Below are 17,180 nucleotides of genomic sequence, written 5' to 3'. Positions count from 1 at the left end.
CATAATCAAACGTAACAGTTAAACCCTTAGCAAGAAACAGCACTTGGCTCTCCCAAAATCTAGTATACGGAGGTGTTTTTTTCTCACGTTGAAGGATTGACTCAGCACACCATAAGATGTGATAGGTTAACTAAGTCCCATGTGTTATTTTGCTTTGTAGCAACACTGTAGCTTTTGTGGCAGAATCAGGATCACGGAGTCACTAGAAGTATTGAAAATAAGGTGTTCACTATACAAATTAGACCTTATACACATATGTGAAGATCTAGAGAAGAGTGAAATCATAGTATCAGAAAAGATCACTAACCATGAGTCTGAAACAGTGGTCTAGAGGACACATCAGAGTTTGTAAGAATATCCAAACTGTGAGTGCAAGACCACACAAATGGATCCTTTATACGTAGCTCAGGAAGATATTCATGGAAGCCTGCAACTCTGAGAAAAATGGGAATCAAGCACATGGCATTTCTTTTTTTTTTTTTTTTTAAGAATTTTTTTTTTCAACGTTTATTTATTTTTGGGACAGAAAGAGACAGAGCATGAACGGGGGAGGGGCAGAGAGAGAGGGAGACACAGAATCGGAAACAGGCTCCAGGCTCTGAGCCATCAGCCCAGAGCCTGACGCAGGGCTCGAACTCACGGACCGTGAGATCGTGACCTGGCTGAAGTCAGACGCTTAACCGACTGCGCCACCCAGGCGCCCCCACAAGCACATGGCATTTCTTTTGCATGATACTCTTGATTGGCAGGGCCAAAATCAGGGGAAAAACCTCCTTTGCATCTATCACACTTTAACATGGCTCCAAACAGAAATGGCTTCTTCACTTCCATCTTCCAAATCTCGTGCCAAGTTAGGCTATTGGTAAATCTGAACGTAAAGGGAAGGGTTTCTGGGAAATGTAGTTCCCAACACTGCCCACGTTGACATAATACAATCTGGAAGAACCACCTCCAACTCTGTATCTTATATCTCATGGTTGCAAAGTATCTCTCAAGTAAAAGCCTACTGTCCAATTTCCAATCACACTCAAGGGCAAGGAGCAAAGGGAAAAAGTTGAAAGTGACAATTCACATGAGACTATGGTTTGAAGAACTCTGCATAATTATCAATTTCTGCAAACTATTTGTAAAGCAAATGCAGTAAGGCTCCTCTGGGCAAATTAAATAAATAGATTCTCGGTATGGCAGAAAATACGTAACAGGTGATACCCAGGATCTGCCACACCAAGCTAGTAAGAAAATCCCAAGAAATGCCAAAGTGTCATTGTTCCAAAAACCCCTTAAAGAATTTAAAGAACTAAAAAACTAAAACTACTTACATATTAAAAACACACTTCAAATCACCAGGAGTCCAACAAACTGTAAAGATAGGTTTATTTACTGAAATGTAGGGGAAAACATAGTATTTGCAAACTTTCGTATGAAAGCTAAGAGTACTTGGAGAGCTATTCTGCACCCAAGTTTTTATCTGTAAAAGAACTGGAAATGCACACCCCATGGGTCCGCTTTGATGGGGTTCTCACAAAGGCAGTACCATATTTACAACTTTTATCAGATTTCTCTCCTGGTGTGGATTTTCTGAAGCGTGGGGCATGAATTCATCTGCAGAATTTCCCGCAGTGCATAAGTAGTGTCTCTCGGTAGTGTGTATCCTTACATGTCTTCTTAAGGATGAGGAACAACTAAAGGCCTTCCCACACTCCTTACATTCATAGGGTTTCTCTCCAGTGTGCACTCTCATATGTATCGGCAAGGATGACGGCCATTTGAAGACCTTCCCGCATTCCTTACATTCATAGGGTTTCTCCGCGGTATGTGTTCTCACGTGCTGCTGCAGGAGTTCAGGCCAACTGAAAGCTTTCCCGCACTGCTTGCATTCATAGAGTTTCTCTGCGGTGTGCCTTCTCATGTGTTTCTGTAAGGATATGTGGCAATAGAACGCTTTCCCGCATAGCTTGCATTGATAGGACTTGTCTCCTGGATGCATCCACACATGTTCTCGAAAGCAAGCAGACAAATTGAAGGCTTTCCCACACTGTTTGCACTCGTAGGGTTTCTCTCTGGTGTGTGTCCGCATATGTCTTCGTAAGGAGATGGGCCAGTTGAAAGTTTTGCCACACTGACTGCATTCATAAGGTTTCTCCCCAGTGTGCACTCTCATATGCCCTCGAAAGGACGAGGGATGGCTGAAGGCTTTCCCACACTGGCTGCACTCATAGGGCTTCTGTCCACCATGAGTCCTTTCGTGTCTTCGAAAGGACTGGGGATAAATGAAGGTTTTCCCACACTGTTTGCATTCATAGGGTTTCTCTCCAGTGTGAATCCTTTCGTGTCTCCGGAAGGACTGCAGGTAAATGAAGGTTTTCCCACACTGTTTACATTCATAGGGCTTCTCTCCAGTGTGTGAGATCATGTGCCTCCGAAAAGCTGAGGAGTAGCTGAAGGCTTCTCCACATTCCTTACATTTATGTGGTGTCTCCCCAGTGTGTGAGATCATATGCCTCCGAAAAGTTGAGGAATAACTGAAGGCTTCCCCACATTCCTTACATTTGTAGGGCTTCTCTCCAGTGTGCGTTATCATGTGTCTCCGGAAAGTTGAGGAATAACTGAAGGCTTTCCCACATTCCTTGCACTTATATGGCTTCTCTCCAGTGTGAGTTCTGACATGACTAGTAAGACTTGAGAAATCAATGAAGGCTTTCCCACATTGCTGACACTCATAGGTTTTCTCAGCAGTGTGAATCCTTACGTGCCGGTTGAGGGAAGAGGTACGAGGAAAGGTTTTTCCACATAATTTACACGTGTGGGTTCTCTCTCTGTTGTGGGTTCTCACATGCATTCTTAGGTGTGCACGACAGGAATAGGCCCGCCCACACTCCTGACACTGATACGCTTTGTGTCCAGCGTGCATGGCGATGTGACGCCCGAAGACTTTCTCATACTCACTGCATTCATCCTCTTTAACTCCGCAAAGAGTTTTCTCATACAGATTAAGATTTGGAATCTGACTGGAGCCTTCCCTGAACTGACCATTACTTTCAGAGAGTCTCTCCACCACAGGATTTCTGTTAAGAAGAAGAAGCATGTTATCAACAGTTTGACTAATGATTTAATATTTACTAATAAGTATCAGCATTACATTCTTAGGGGCGCGTGGATGGCTCAGTCGGTTAGGCGTCCAACTTTGGCTCAGGTCATGATCTCATGGTTTGTGAGTTCAAGCCCCGTGTTGGGCTCTGTGCTGACAGCTCAGAGCCTGGATCCTGCTTTGGATTCTGTGTCTCCCTCTCTCTCTCTACTCCTCCCCTGCTCATGCTCTGTCTCTCTCTGTCTCTCAAAAATAAATAAACGTTAAAAAAAAAAAGGATTACATTTTCATCAATTTCAGTGAATGTGTAGGCTATCTGATAAAGCAGAGTAAACAATATCATGAGGAGATTGAACCATAGGCATGATGAAAACAGTTTCTTTTTTTTTTTTTTTTTAATGTTTACTTATTTCTGAGAGAGAGACACACAAACAGAGCGTGAGGGAGGGAGGGGCAGAGAGGGAGACACAGAATCTGAAGCAGGCTCTGAGATGTCAGCACACAGCCCAAAACGGGGCTTGAACCCACAAACCATGAGATCATGACCTGAGCCAAAGGCGGGTGCTCAACAGACTGAGCCCCCAGGCTCCCTGAAAACAATTTCTTAAACATGGGCTTTTCCTCCTAATTGTTTCCAACTGAATTATGTTTCTAACACTCAACATCAACATCATATTTAAGGAAATTTTTTTTGTAAAATTTCTCACTGAGTAAACAAATTCGATCTAGGCTCCTGTGGGTGACTTGTTTTCTTTGGTTTTTAAATTTCGTGACATACTAGGATTCTCTCCTGGAATACTGCTTTCTCTTGTGAGTGCAGCTCACCTCAGATGTCTCCCCTGGTTTGTGGGCTGATCTTCCGTGCTGAGTTCTTCCCAAATTTTCCCTAAAACAGAGGCCCAGGATTCATTTCTGGTGAACTTTGCCAATTTGTTTCCCTTGGATATTTTATTCCCATAAGCATCCTGCTGAGAAACAGACCCACTGGCCTTCAATTGAGTCTCATCATCTGAAAGCAAAAACGGAACAAAAGTTTTAAAGGAAGAAGGTACCTGTTAGTTGAAATGACACTGAGGACTTTAGCTGTATCGGGACTTCACCGATACAAGTACGAGGGCTCAAAACGGTAAGCAATTGAACGAAGGCAGTTGAATTCTCATACGATTACATAAACTTCATTGGGCTCCTTAATGACCCATGAAATCGGTATTTTCTGATGACACAAAGGGAGCTTGCTTTATAGAAAGAAAAAAAAATCAGTTTAATACAAAGATTCTCATTCTCATGCAGACATTATAAGATTCTAGCTCTCCGATGGTTGTGACCCTGGCTTACTAATTAATAAGCATTCCCTTTCCACACTTAAAATCTTGAAACAGGCTTGATGTGTAAGAAATGCTTGTTCTCCAAACAACCACGTGAAGGAATGAGGTCATTCTTACCCACTGCGGCCAGGTTTTTCAAGTTTTCCAGCATCACATCTCTGTAGAGCTTCCTCTGAGCAGAATCCAGCAAAGCCCACTCCTCCAGGGTAAAGTCCACAGCCACATCCTCAAAGACCACTGAGTCCTAAAACACCCAACATATGTGCCGAAGGAAAGTTGAGACTCTAGAGCAAGTCAGTTCAATTCACGGGACATTCAGACAAGACCCTGTGGTCACCCAGCATCCACTCTATGACTCAATCATCAGACCTCTCACTCTGTCCACACTTGCATCCTCCTCACAAGTTTAACAGTACCACTCACCCTACTGAACTTATCTTTACACTCTTATTGCAACCGCATCAAATCTCATTCTCCTTTAACCAAAGGGTTCGGACCACAATGGAGAATTCACAGAACAGGTCTCCAAATGAATCAAATATCTGCATTTTAAGACCCATCGGTCCTTTGTGATACAAACTACTTTCGCTCCTTCCCTGTTGCGCACCATGTCAAGCCCCAGGTCAAACGTGGGTGAGGTTTTATGAAATAAGAACACACTCAAGGATTGGGGACTCTTCCTTCCTGAGAGACTTGGTGGAATCCAACTTGCAGCAGGGGCCAACTGACCACAACATCTTAACTCCAGGCCCTAAGTAGACAGGTCCTACTGGCTAAATGACAAAATTCTCTTGAGGAAGTACTGTTTATGTATTTGTGTCATACAGGAATAGGATAGAAAGTTGTTGAGAAGTCAGAGCTCAGGGAAGAGGAAACAGGCATGAGAACTCAGACCTGCATCCATTCACTCCCCACACTCCCGAGTCTCAGTGCGACTGCCCGCCGGACCCCCACCAGACAAATGTTATCTGGTGACAAGCAGCTCTTTCCACCAGAAACATGGAAAAGTACTGAGGATAAGGTTGAGTCCCATCCCACCAGGGGGTTAACTGAAGTCAAAAACACCCATCAGTGAATTTGCCCTTGATGATGAAAACAGATCGGGTTAGGCAGTGCCTTCCTACAAAGGAAACCCTCCCACCTATCAAGTTGCAGGTAAAAGCTCCCCCCTCCATACATCATCCCAGAGGCCATGCTCTCAATTTCTCTCCTCCCCCTGTCCCTCCCCTGCTGGGCACGTGAGCATGTCAGGCCAAGCCCTGAGAGCACAGGACCCACTGAGCTGCATGCCTCCCTTGAACCCTGGTCTTTTAAAAAGTTCATCGGCCCACTGACATCTATGAGCAGGAGAAAATACTCTCAGTCGGCAGTTCTGCTGCCAGAATTTACCTATTCAACAGGGTAGCAGCTGAATGGGAAAATCCCCGTGATGGGCACAGGGAACAACCGGTCCCTGAGTCAGCTGCACTGTTCTTAGTTATCTGTAGTGCTTCTTCCAGTGAATCTCCACTCCTAGTGTGCAGGAAACGTGCCATCAGGGGCCTTAACTTTATTCGTAGACACAACTCCTGGCAAGGCTGGTGTCTGGGAACCTGGGTTTCAGGTTTCACACCAGCCTGACTGATCTCACCCACAGTGTCTAAACTGCTGTGCACGAGACACATTAATACGCAACACCTGCCTTCCTTCTGGGAGTCTGGAGTCAAAATGCCGGGCGCTGGGTCTCTACCAAGACTCCCTGCGTGACAGTACCTCCCGAGTCGTCAAGACTCACTGCTGGGCGCACTCCGTGTGACTCCACCGGGAAAGAACACTTTTCCCCACGTGCCTGTTCCCTGTGCTAGCTCTGCTGTGTCTCCATTTGTTGTAACAGATCACAGTCATGAGTAAAACTATATGCTAAGTCACGAGGGTCCTACTCGCAGGACACAAGGATGGTCTTGGGGGACACCAGACAGAGTTGGCATCGGAAGTGGAATCTGCTAGAACACCCCTGGCTCACTGAAACATAGCAGAAGCCATGTATGTGTATGGAGAGAAGGTGTGGAGAGACAGCTGAGCTGCAGTCTGTCATGAATCAAGAGTTGACAGAGGTAAAGGTGACAGAGGTCCATCCCCAGGGGGGCTGGCGTGCTGGGTATACCGCCACTTTGGGCCATGCTATCTGAGCGAGAAGACTTCAACAAAACACAGCTTTGGTGAGGTCTCGGATTTTTGTTCTCTCTTCCAGGCAGGAGGAGAAAGGGCCCCCAGGTTCCCAAGGGTAAACTATGGATGGGCAAAATATATGAAAAGTTTGCATTGCGCTGGGAGAAAAAAATTAGTTAAATCAGTTTCCAGGACTGGAGCAGAACTTCAGATAAACCAAGGGAACAGGGGCAGGGACCCTCTCCCCATCCTTCTGCCTGGTTGCTGCTGGGCTGCCGCAGCCTCCCGGCCCACCCCTCACACGGCAGCCGGGATCGTCCCTGGCAGCTGTGGTGTTACCCAGTAAATGCCGGACTCACTACGAGGGCCTCGTCGTGGGTTACGCTGTCTCCCAAAAAGGTACGCTGAAATCCTAACCCTTGGTATCTATGAATGTGACCTTCCCTGGAAATAAGATCTTTGCAAATGTAACCCAGTTAAGACAAGGTCGGTAGGATGGGCCCGAATCCAATCTGGCTGGTGGCATCCTGAAGGGGGAATGCCAATGCAAAGTCAAGGACACGCAGGGACGGCAGCCACGTGAAGATGGGGTGCAGAGATTGGAATTATGCTGTCACCAACAAAAGAACACCCGGGGCTGCCCGAGGCCGTAAGACACCAGGATGACACAGAAGCACAACCCTCCGCCATCTTGATCTTGGGCTTCCAGCCTCCAGAATCTGAGAGAGTAAGTTCTGGAGCCACCCAGTTTATGGTCACTTGTTACGGCAACACTACAGAACTCAAACGGCTTCAAATAAGTTTGTGATGAGGAAAAAGGGAAAAGGTTGTTTTGTGGGTTTTTTTACTTAAATCGGTTTTGTTTTGTGGCTACTGCATCTGCAAGTAAGATAAAAATGGACCCACATGCCTGTAATGTAATAAATGCTAAAGGAATCATCCCAATCAGTGCAGGGAAACAGTGTGGACAGGACACGACCCCCTTGCTTGTTGCCACTGGTGCGTGGGGTGGAATTTAAACTCCTAAGTGGTAGAACAAGTTTAGGTTTTTTACTGAGTTTTTACCTACCGGAGGTTCACAACCAGAGGGAAACAGTGAAGCAGGCAATCTCTAAATGGAGAGATGCTTTGGGAATTTTAAGTACAAGTTTTCAGCTTGCCGAAGAGCTCTTACAAAAACCTACTTCTTTTTCTTTCTTTTTTTTTTTTTTTTTTAAAGTTTATTATTTTTGAGAGGGTGAGAGACAGGGCGTGAGCAGGGGACGGGCAGAGAGGGATACAGAATCCAAAGCAGCTCCAGGCTTTGAGCTGTCAGCACAGACCCCCACGTGGGGCTCGAACCCACAAACTGCAAGATCATGACCTGAACTGAAGTCAAATGCTCAACTGACTGAACCACCACCGAGGCGCCCCACCAAAACCCATTTCTGATGGCCGCTAGACGCAGACGACGGTCCGGCAGTGTGTCACGTGGACTCCGATGAGAGCAGGGACCACACGTGCAGCTTGGAACACACAGTTCTGACCCTGCAGCGTCTCAGCTCTGCTGCTGCTAAAAGGCCCCTGGTGATTTGGGGAATTGTGAACCGCCTGAACTTGACTGCAAGCTAACGGCCCGCGGTGTCCGCGATGGCTGTTTCAGCCTCACTGCACGCTGGGCTGCTCTGAAAGCAGGTGCAAGCTCCAGGAACAGGACTCTGACCGGGAACCCTGCAAACTTAGGACACTTGTCTGAGGTCCTAACCCACGAAAACCTGCAGGTGGTCCATCTGGGTCACTCGCGGTTGCCGGTGATGAAGGCCTTGTTCTCCAATGAGACAATCTGAAATCAAGCTGTTCGTTTCCGTTACTTTCCGCACAGACCACCCCCAGGTGCCGTCCCCACCGGTGAGGTGGACGAACTAGTGTTGTGGGTCACAAAAGTGTCTGAAGGTGACCACCGCAGGCATCCCTGCTAACAAGGACCAGACTGCGTTACTTCAAATAGGCTGCACTGAGGGCGCCCGGGGGGCTCAGTCGGCTAAGCGTCCGACTTCGGCTCAGGTCATGATCTCGTGATTCGTCAGTTCGAGCGCCACGTTGGGCTTTGTGCTGACCGCGTGGGGACTGCTTGGGATTCTGTCTCCCCCTGCCCCTCCCCCATTCACCTCCCCCCCCGCCCCTTCTCTCTCGGCCTCTCAAAATAAATAAAGTTAAAAAAATAGGCTGGGGCGCCTGGGTGGCTCAGTCGGTTAAGCGTCGGACTCATGACCTGAGCCAAAGTCGGATGCGGTCATGATCTCGCGGTTGGTGAGTTCCAGCCCCACACCGGGCTCTGTACTGACAGCTCAGAGCCTGGAGCCTCTTCATATTCTAGCTCCCTCCCTCTTTGCCCCTCCCTCACTCACACCCTGTCTCCCTCTCTCTCAAAAATAAATAAAAATATTTTTTAAAACAATAATAAATAGGCTGCACTGAAAACTCCAGGGCAAGCCCCCCCACCCCAGAGTCCACAGTGGGGACCCGCTGGCCTGGCTGCCTAATGCATATCCCATCAGGGCACTATCTTATCCCTGAAAGACACTTGAGTCAGCCAGAGTTGTGCCATGCCAGAATGGACACCTGAGGCCAGGTGAAAATAAAACAATACAGAAATTTTGAGGATGAAGCCTCCTAATGTTCTAAGACCTTTACCTTTATGAGCAACGGGATTTGCTTGAACTGGACAAGTCAGGACCCATAAAGGGCATAACCAAAACCAATACTGCAGACTGGTCTCACTCGGCTACACAGGGTACCACTGATAATAATTTTGCTGTAAAGATGTCTTGTCCAAGGGCCAAAGGAACGGACTGTTCAAAAAAATTTGTTTTTGATGTTTTTATTTATTTTTGAGACAGAGAGAGACAGAGCATGAGCAGGGGAGGGGCGGAGAGAGAGGGAGACACAGAATCCGAAGCAGGCTCCAGGCTCCCGAGTTGTCGGCACAGAGCCCAACGCGGGGCTCGAACCCACGAGCTGTGAGATCACGGCCTGAGCTGAAGTCGGACACCCAACCGACTGAGCCACCCAAGGTGCCCCGGAATGGGCTGTTCAGAAGTGTTAACTTAATAGGCCTGAGTCCTGCTCCCAAGGTTGGCCCTTGGCTGGTTCACAGGAACTTGGATTTGGGAAGGCTTCCCACCACCCTGTTAGGAGAGGCTCCTTATGTCTTGTTATGCTAGTAATGTCTTGTGCTGAAGACCAGCTTTCCTTCTGGGAGTCTAGAATGTTGGTACGTGCTAGGCATAGGGTGTCTCCATGACCCGGTACCAGAGTCTCTCGTTAGCTTCCCTGGTAGACACCATTTACATGTGTCCTCACTCCGGGCTGCTGGAGGGACTGAGCATATCCTGCATGATGTCCCCGGAGGGGACACCTGGAACCCTGTGGCTGGTGTCCTCGGGACTTGGCCCCAGGCACATCTCCCCTCTGCTGACCTGGTGCTATATTCTCTCGCACTGTAATAAATCAGGGCCGTGAGCGGAACTACGTGCTGAGTCCTGGGAGTCCTCCTAATGGACCTCTGAACTTAAGGGTGGTCTTGGGGACTGCTACGGACTGAAATGTTTTTGTGCCCTCCAAAATTCAGGTTCAATCCTAACTTTAGTGTGAGGGTACTGAGAGGTGGGGCCCTGGGGAGGGGATTAGGCCAGGAGGCTTCAGCCCTCATAGGTGGGGTGAGTGCCCTTATAAGAGGCCCGAGAGAGCTCCCTCGTCCCTCCATGTGAGCACACAGTGAGGAGACCACTGTCTGTGAGCCAGGAAGAAGGTCCTCACCAGACACGAATGCTGCCAGAAATCTGCCAAATCTGACATCAAGACACCTTGACCTTGGACTTCTCGGTCTCCAGAACTGTGAGAGACAAATGTGTATTGTTTATAAGCGCCTGGTCTGTGGCATATTTTAATGTTTATTTATTTTTTAGAAAGAAAGACACCATGAGTGGGGGAGGGGCAGAGAGAGAGGGAGACACAGAATCGGAAGCAGGCTCCAGGCCCTGAGCTCTCAGCACGGAGCCCGATGCGGGGCTCGGACTCACAAACCGTGAGATCATGACCTGAGCCGAAGTTGGACGTTCAACCGACTGAGCCACCCGGGCGCCCCTGGTCTATGGCACTTTTGTTACAGCAGCCCCAGCAGATGGAGACAGGGACTCCCAACACACCTGGCTCAAATCCACCACCTTTATGAAGTTAATTTTTTAAGCGCCATGCAGAACCCAGTATATGCAAAAGATTCTGCCAAAGCCTCGTATGCATCAGCTCGGATATTCTTAAAAACTCCGCAGAGCAGGTATTACTAAAACTGGCTCACGGCGGAGGAAACGCAGGACGGTCGGTAACCTCCCCGAAACTCCTCCAACGCCTGCACCCGTACACACCGTGTGGTGGTTTCTCTGTTGTGACTGCTGTTTCCCAGTGTGGTGAGAAGAATGCACTGACTTCTGCCGGGCACTAAGGCGAGTAGGCAACAGGAACCTCTCCTATTGCCCTCATGCCCTCACGCTCCTGCTCGTGGCAGAGCCCTGTGTCCCCGCAGGACCGCTCTGGCTGAGGACCTCACCTCTGGCTCTTTCGCGGAGCGAACTGTATTCAGGTCGCGGTTACTTGGGTCCTAGAACCTGCGGGCACCGGGGCTGCAGCACTGAACAAAACAAGAATTCTGAACCACGTGGCTTTTAAATTCTCTTGGGAGGAAAACGATAAATGAGAAAATCAAGTTGCCGTACTACGGGAAATGTGCCACACAAGCGGGTTCGGAAGAACGTATATATGTTGACGTGTGTGTTTGTGTGTCATTGATCTCTGTGTGGCTATTGACATAGATACATATGAATGACTGGCTGCAGGGCAGAGGAGAGGAGAGCAGGAAAATTAATCATTTCAGATTATACTGCAGATGGATACCTAAATCGCTAAAAAACATACACACGTGTACATGTTACATACACACATGTAACGATACGCATGTACGGAACTCTATGGGCAGAACCACAAATATACACATACAAGTCTTCATATACTTCTACGGATTCGTTACCCCTGGAGAGGGAGAGGGCCTGCCCGGGGTTCACTTCGAGTGGGGCTTCTCGTGTGAAGCCTTGTTGTACATTTACGGCTGAATTTCACTGCACGGAGGGTTCTTTTCTAAGGTATCTGTCAACTGAACAATGCGTCTGTCAATGCATTTTCCTGCATTGTCATCTGTCAATGATAAATGCATCTGTCAAATGCATTTTCCTGCATTAGTGCTATATTACACAACAGAGTATGCTAAAACCAATTCGTGTGATTTACGTGTAATGCTCCCAAGAGACGTCAAAAGCCATTTTATAATATTCAGCAACCATACGTAAAAAATCTTACCACTGGGAAACGATGGTAACATGCCCAACCTGGTCAAGGAGAACCAATGAAAGAAGGTTCTAAACAGAACAAAGACCATATAAAACAGTATGAAGCTCACTGTTTCCTCCAAAACAATTGGGTACAAATCAGGTATGCCTGGCACCTCCCTCTCGATTTAATCAACATTATACTAGAGATCTGATCCGGTACCACCAGAAAATAAACACAGGTCAATACTAGAAAACAAACACTGGTCTTCGTGCCTAAGCTTAAAAACTGTATATACGGGGGGCGCCTGGGTGGCTCGGTTGGTTAAGCGTCCGACTTCAGCTCAGGTCATGATCTCACGGGCCGTGAGTTTGAGCCCCGCGTCGGGCTCTGTGCTGGCAGCTCAGAGCCTGGAGCCTGTTTCCGATTCTGTGTCTCCCTCTCTCTGACCCTCCCCCGTTCATGCTCTGTCTCTCTCTGTCTCAAAAATAAATAAACGTTAAAAAAAATTTTTTTTTTAAACTATATACGGGACACCGACGTAACAAAAATGACAGTCACAAAATAAGATTTTTAACAAGATTCCAGGATAAAAATTCAACATGAAACCAAATTTCATTAACAGCAAGTCAAAAATTCATTTAAAAAAGATGACACAGGGGCGCCTGGGTGGCGCAGTCGGTGAAGCGTCCGACTTCAGCCAGGTCACGATCTCGCGGTCCGTGGGTTCGAGCCCCGCGTCGGGCTCTGGGCGGATGGCTCGGAGCCTGGAGCCTGTTTCCGATTCTGTGTCTCCCTCTCTCTCTGCCCCTCCCCCGCTCATGCTCTGTCTCTCTCTGTCCCAAAAATAAATAAACGTTGAAAAAAAAAATAAAAAAATAAAAAAGTAAAATGAAAGCTATAGAAAGAGCCAAATGGAAAAATCTGAAACCATTAAGGGTTAATGCCCAAAAAGAAATAAATGGAAAGAAAGCACAGAGACAAGATCTCACTGTTACTAAGATACCAACCCTCCCAAGACAGACCTACAGTCTTCGTAATATTCTATTAAAACCCACAAGCCCAAGTGTGGTTTTTTGGGGGGGGACTAGACAAAGGGTAATTCTGCAAATCTAACAAGAAGAACAAACGTCCAAGGGCAGGCAAAGTGTTCTAAAGAACAAGGCAGGGCCTGCCGACACTCGGGATTTTAAGGCAACAGCACTCCGACATGCTGGAAGACGGCCGGATCAATGGGAAACGGGTCCAGGCCTACGGGGAAACTCGATTCACGGCGGGACAGCCCCTGAAGAGCGGAGGCAGAAATGATGAACACTTTAATTCATGAGACAGTGACAGACTGACTTCTAAATAACAAAGATGCTTGCAATCCTACCCCTTCCATGGACACGAATTGGTTGCACATTACAGCAAAGTGCATCAGCAATGAAAGGAAACGGTACCGTCACAAACGCTCCACGCGGCCAACTCAACGAGATTGGCCAACCAATCTCACAGACTGGTTTATCCTTCTAATTTACCAACTGACCTACCACGCTTTGCGGAAGGGTATTCGTTCCCCCGCAGCCCGCGGGAAGGGAGATGTTCTCTATTCCTCGGACACTCTTTTCCCCAGAAAGGCTTTCCCGGGGAGGCCCGGGATTCCACCTGTCATCACCCAAAGGCACAGACCTGAGAAACTTACTACACACGGGGACGGACTTCCAGAGAACGTTTGACAAATGGAACGTAAGACATTTTCTTATTTTTCTGAAATCCACTCCTTTGAAAACATTTCATGCTCGCCTTCGCGCTATTAACTAAACCGGTTTGACATCTGCTAAAACACCGAGGTTCCGGTAAGTGAATACATCTGCTGGGGGGGGGGGGGGGGGGATGAACCAGGCAGGCGCGGTGCAGGGCCCCCGCACTGCACCCCCGAACAAAGGGCGCCGACCCCGGGCCCGCTGCAGGTGTTGAGGGGAGGGCATGACGCTTCGCAGGAGGCCGCACCAGCCCCCCGCAGGGGAACCCAGGCGCCGGAACCGCCTCTCCCCTCAGCCCCAGATCCAGTCGGCTGTCTGCCACGTCCCTTCCAGAAGCGGTTACCTGGGGCCAATGATCTGTCAGGGGGTCCCCCCACCCCGAGCCCAGGGCCCCAGACAGGTGCCCCCACACTCCTCGCCCGCCCCCCGAGGTGGGGGGCAACCCGGGACTGCGAGTCCCCAACATCCCCCCCCTCCCTCGCCCGAAGGCGGAGACTCGGGTCTGGAGCCCCGGGGACGGGGACACCCGGGCCGCGGCCGCAGGGAGCGGGTTCCGGCCGGATGGAACCAGCTACTCCCGGTCTCGGCCCGGGCCGCGCGCACTCACCATGTCGGGGCTCGGCTCCGAGCTCTCCGGGGAAGACGTCTTCCCCCGGGCCCGAGGGCCGGGCAGGTGAGAGGAGGACACCTGGGTCCGCGCGGGCAGGTGCGCAGGAGCCCCCGGGACCTGCCCGGAGCCACGTCCACGCGGCCGCAAGCGCGCCCGCCCCCGCGCCTGATTGGACGGTGTTTCAGGCCCCCGCGCCCTGATTGGATGGTGCTCGGGGTCCTCCCTCTCCCAGGGCTCCTGATTGGATACTTTTCCGAGACCCACCTCTGGTGCCCTTGATTGGACAGTGCTCCTCACCCAAGCTCCTGATTGGCTAGTTCTCCAAGCACCGCCCCGGGGCCTCTGATTGTGTTTCGGGAAACGCCCTTGTCGTCCTGATTGGACGGTTCTCCGTGACCACACCCCTGCACCTGAGCGACAGGCCGTCCCGACACACGTGGCTGACCCGCTCGCTCCGGATGTGCGCCGGGAGTTGAGCCTCCTGGTGGCGCGGCGTGGCAGGACCTGACCTCCTGACTCGGTTTCCCCGCGGAGCGTCCTCTGCCCGGAGCCGGGACCGAGAAGACAGGGCCGCAAGGCCCGGAGGCGAGGTGACCGTGGACGAGTAATCTTTGTTCAAGAACAAAGACCCTACGCAGTGACGTCACCGCACGGAAGGCCGGGTCGGGCTCGGGGTTCAGGAGTGACTTTTGACATCTGAGGCTCCGGCCCCGTCCCGGTCCTGGAGGTCCGCTGATCGCGGGGGATCGGGACCTGGCGCCCCGCCCCAGTGCGGGCAGCTTTTGAAACCCGCAGGTGTGCGTTTTACGCCGCAGAGAGATGTATTTCGAATCAGGGTTCTGTTGTGTCCCCAGGGAATTCTGCAGACAGCGTGATGTCCCCGAGGCAATGGAGTTCCTGTCTTAACTGATTTGAAACAACAGGAAAGCTTCTGTAAGGCTTTGGGACGGACCTGAAAACACTTAATAACGGGGGCTTAACACCCAAGGTATCTAATAAGGCCTACCCGCTTAAGAAAACTGTGCCTAGGCTGGGTCTGGACGTCCAAACGCTTGGTACCACTTACTTGATTTACAAACAGAATTAAAAAAAAAAAAAAATTCGGGGGAGTTTGCAAAAAGGTTTTATACGCTGTCATAAGAATGAGTGTTTAGAAAATTAATACATAAAAAGCTTTGAGTTAAAAATAAATGACTTGTTGGATTCATAAGCTATTTAAAGTATGATTATATACGTTTTCGCTTAATATGGATTAATAATGAAAGCCAAATTTCAATAAATCAGCATGAGATTTAGAAGTCTGCCTTAAGACTGGGTTCGGGCACGAACCTCCAGCACCGTCTGCCTGCCATAGTGTGTTCAGATAACTACCCTGTAAGCATCACTCATAAAGGACATGTCATTTCATTCATTAAGGTGAAAAATGAGGCTGATCTCGGGATTCTTCCCAAAACATTCATTGCACAGAGAACAAAGTAAAACTGTAGCAGCCTGAGGGGAAAGAAGTGCGAGTCAAGTTATCTGAGATGTGATTCATGTGTGGAGGTAACAAAGGCATTCTCAAACGCACAGAGTGACAGGACAGGAAGGCGCAGACCCCTTCTCCCTCCTGCGCCCTCCATCCACCCTGCGGTTAGAAGGTTCTAGTATTCGGGGAGCCGCTGGCGAAGTAGAAATGTGGTTTCCTGCATGTTCAGCCCACTCCAACCCCACATCATAAAGCCAAGTATGAAAGATGTGGCCGGCAGAATAAAGGTGCACACGTGGTGATGACCAGAACCTGTGAACATGGCCCCGGACATGGCAAGAGGGACTTTGCAGAAGGGATTAAGGGCCCTGAGGCGGGGGTGACCCTGGGTTCCCAGGCAGCCAGCCCAGCGTCCTCAGGAGGTCCTCAGGAGACAAAGGCAGGGGGTAGGAGTCAGAGAGATGGTCAGACCCCCAGCTGCTGGCTGTGAGGATGTCGGAGGGATCTCAGGCCAAGGAGTTTGGGTGGCTTCTAGAAGCCAGATAAAGGTGAGGGAAGAGATTCTCTCTTAGGGTTTCCAAAAAGAAGACGGCCTTGCCAACACCTTGATTTTAGGGGGCGCCTGGGTGGCTCAGTCGCTTAAGCGTCCGACTTCAGCTCAGGTCACGATCTCACAGTCCGTGAGTTCGAGCCCCGCATCGGGCTCTGGGCTGATGGCTCGGAGCCTGGAGCCTGTTTCCGATTCTGTGTCTCCCTCTCTCTCTCTGCCCCTCCCCCGTTCATGCTCTGTCTCTCTCTGTCTCAAAAATAAATAAACGTCAAAAAAAAAAAGACGGCCTTGCCAACACCTTGATTTTAGACTTCTGACCTCCAGAACTGTTGTAAGAAATTGGTTAAGTCACTAAGTATGCAGGAATTCGTTACAGCAGTGACAGGAAGTTCACAAGATGGCTGTGAAGCAGAGGAAAATGCCTCGGTATGGGGCACAAAGAACGCCTCTTCCCAGCCTGATTTTCTGTGGGACGACTTTGAACTTCCCACGGGCTCCTTCAACATGACTCTGCTCCCACAGCGGCGCATCTTGGGGTGATCTGACCGTTTTTTAGAGAACAATGTCTTTGCATCTTTGTGTTTGAAAGGTAGCACTTTTCAGATAGATGATATTCTGACTAGAGATTTTATCCAAACCGTAAGCATCCATTCGTAAGGCGTTGGGAGGGCTGGTTTTTGCATTCCTCAAAGAAGTATCTCCTAATGATAACCACAACAAGGGGAGAAGGGGAGCACTTTCAACCCGTCCCCCCACATTTCAACCATACAGAACATGCCGCAACATTTTCAATACTCATGTATCTACTGCCAAGATGTATGAAATCCTATCGGCTTACCATCCTCTATCAGATTTCTTGAAAGAAATCTGATACTTTACAGGGGCGCC

General features: G+C 49.3%; 1 protein-coding gene across 2 annotated transcripts in view; it reads right to left on the bottom strand.

The window, feature by feature from the left end:
• Positions 1-1,357: 1,357 nt before the first annotated feature.
• The window catches only part of LOC122486661 (zinc finger protein 555-like), a 36,385-nt gene continuing 20,562 nt past the window's right edge, over positions 1,358-17,180 (bottom strand). The window contains exons 1-4 of one of the 2 annotated variants that reach the window (XM_043586087.1): positions 14,272-14,439; positions 4,531-4,657; positions 3,914-4,097; positions 1,358-3,065 (exon numbers count right to left, since the gene is read on the bottom strand). In XM_043586087.1, coding sequence (XP_043442022.1) covers positions 1,520-3,065; positions 3,914-4,097; positions 4,531-4,657; positions 14,272-14,274 — 1,860 coding nt within the window. In that variant the 5' untranslated portion in view covers positions 14,275-14,439 and the 3' untranslated portion in view covers positions 1,358-1,519. Of the gene's footprint in view, positions 3,066-3,913; positions 4,098-4,530; positions 4,658-11,141; positions 11,147-14,271; positions 14,440-17,180 lie in introns of those variants that run through there. The other variant, XM_043586088.1, reaches the window with a different exon arrangement.

The sequence above is a fragment of the Prionailurus bengalensis genome, chromosome A2 (genome assembly GCF_016509475.1).
Source record: "Prionailurus bengalensis isolate Pbe53 chromosome A2, Fcat_Pben_1.1_paternal_pri, whole genome shotgun sequence".
Taxonomy (NCBI): Eukaryota; Metazoa; Chordata; class Mammalia; order Carnivora; family Felidae; genus Prionailurus; species Prionailurus bengalensis.
Note: the sequence above shows the minus strand (reverse complement) of the source record. Positions and strands in the feature narration are given on the sequence as shown.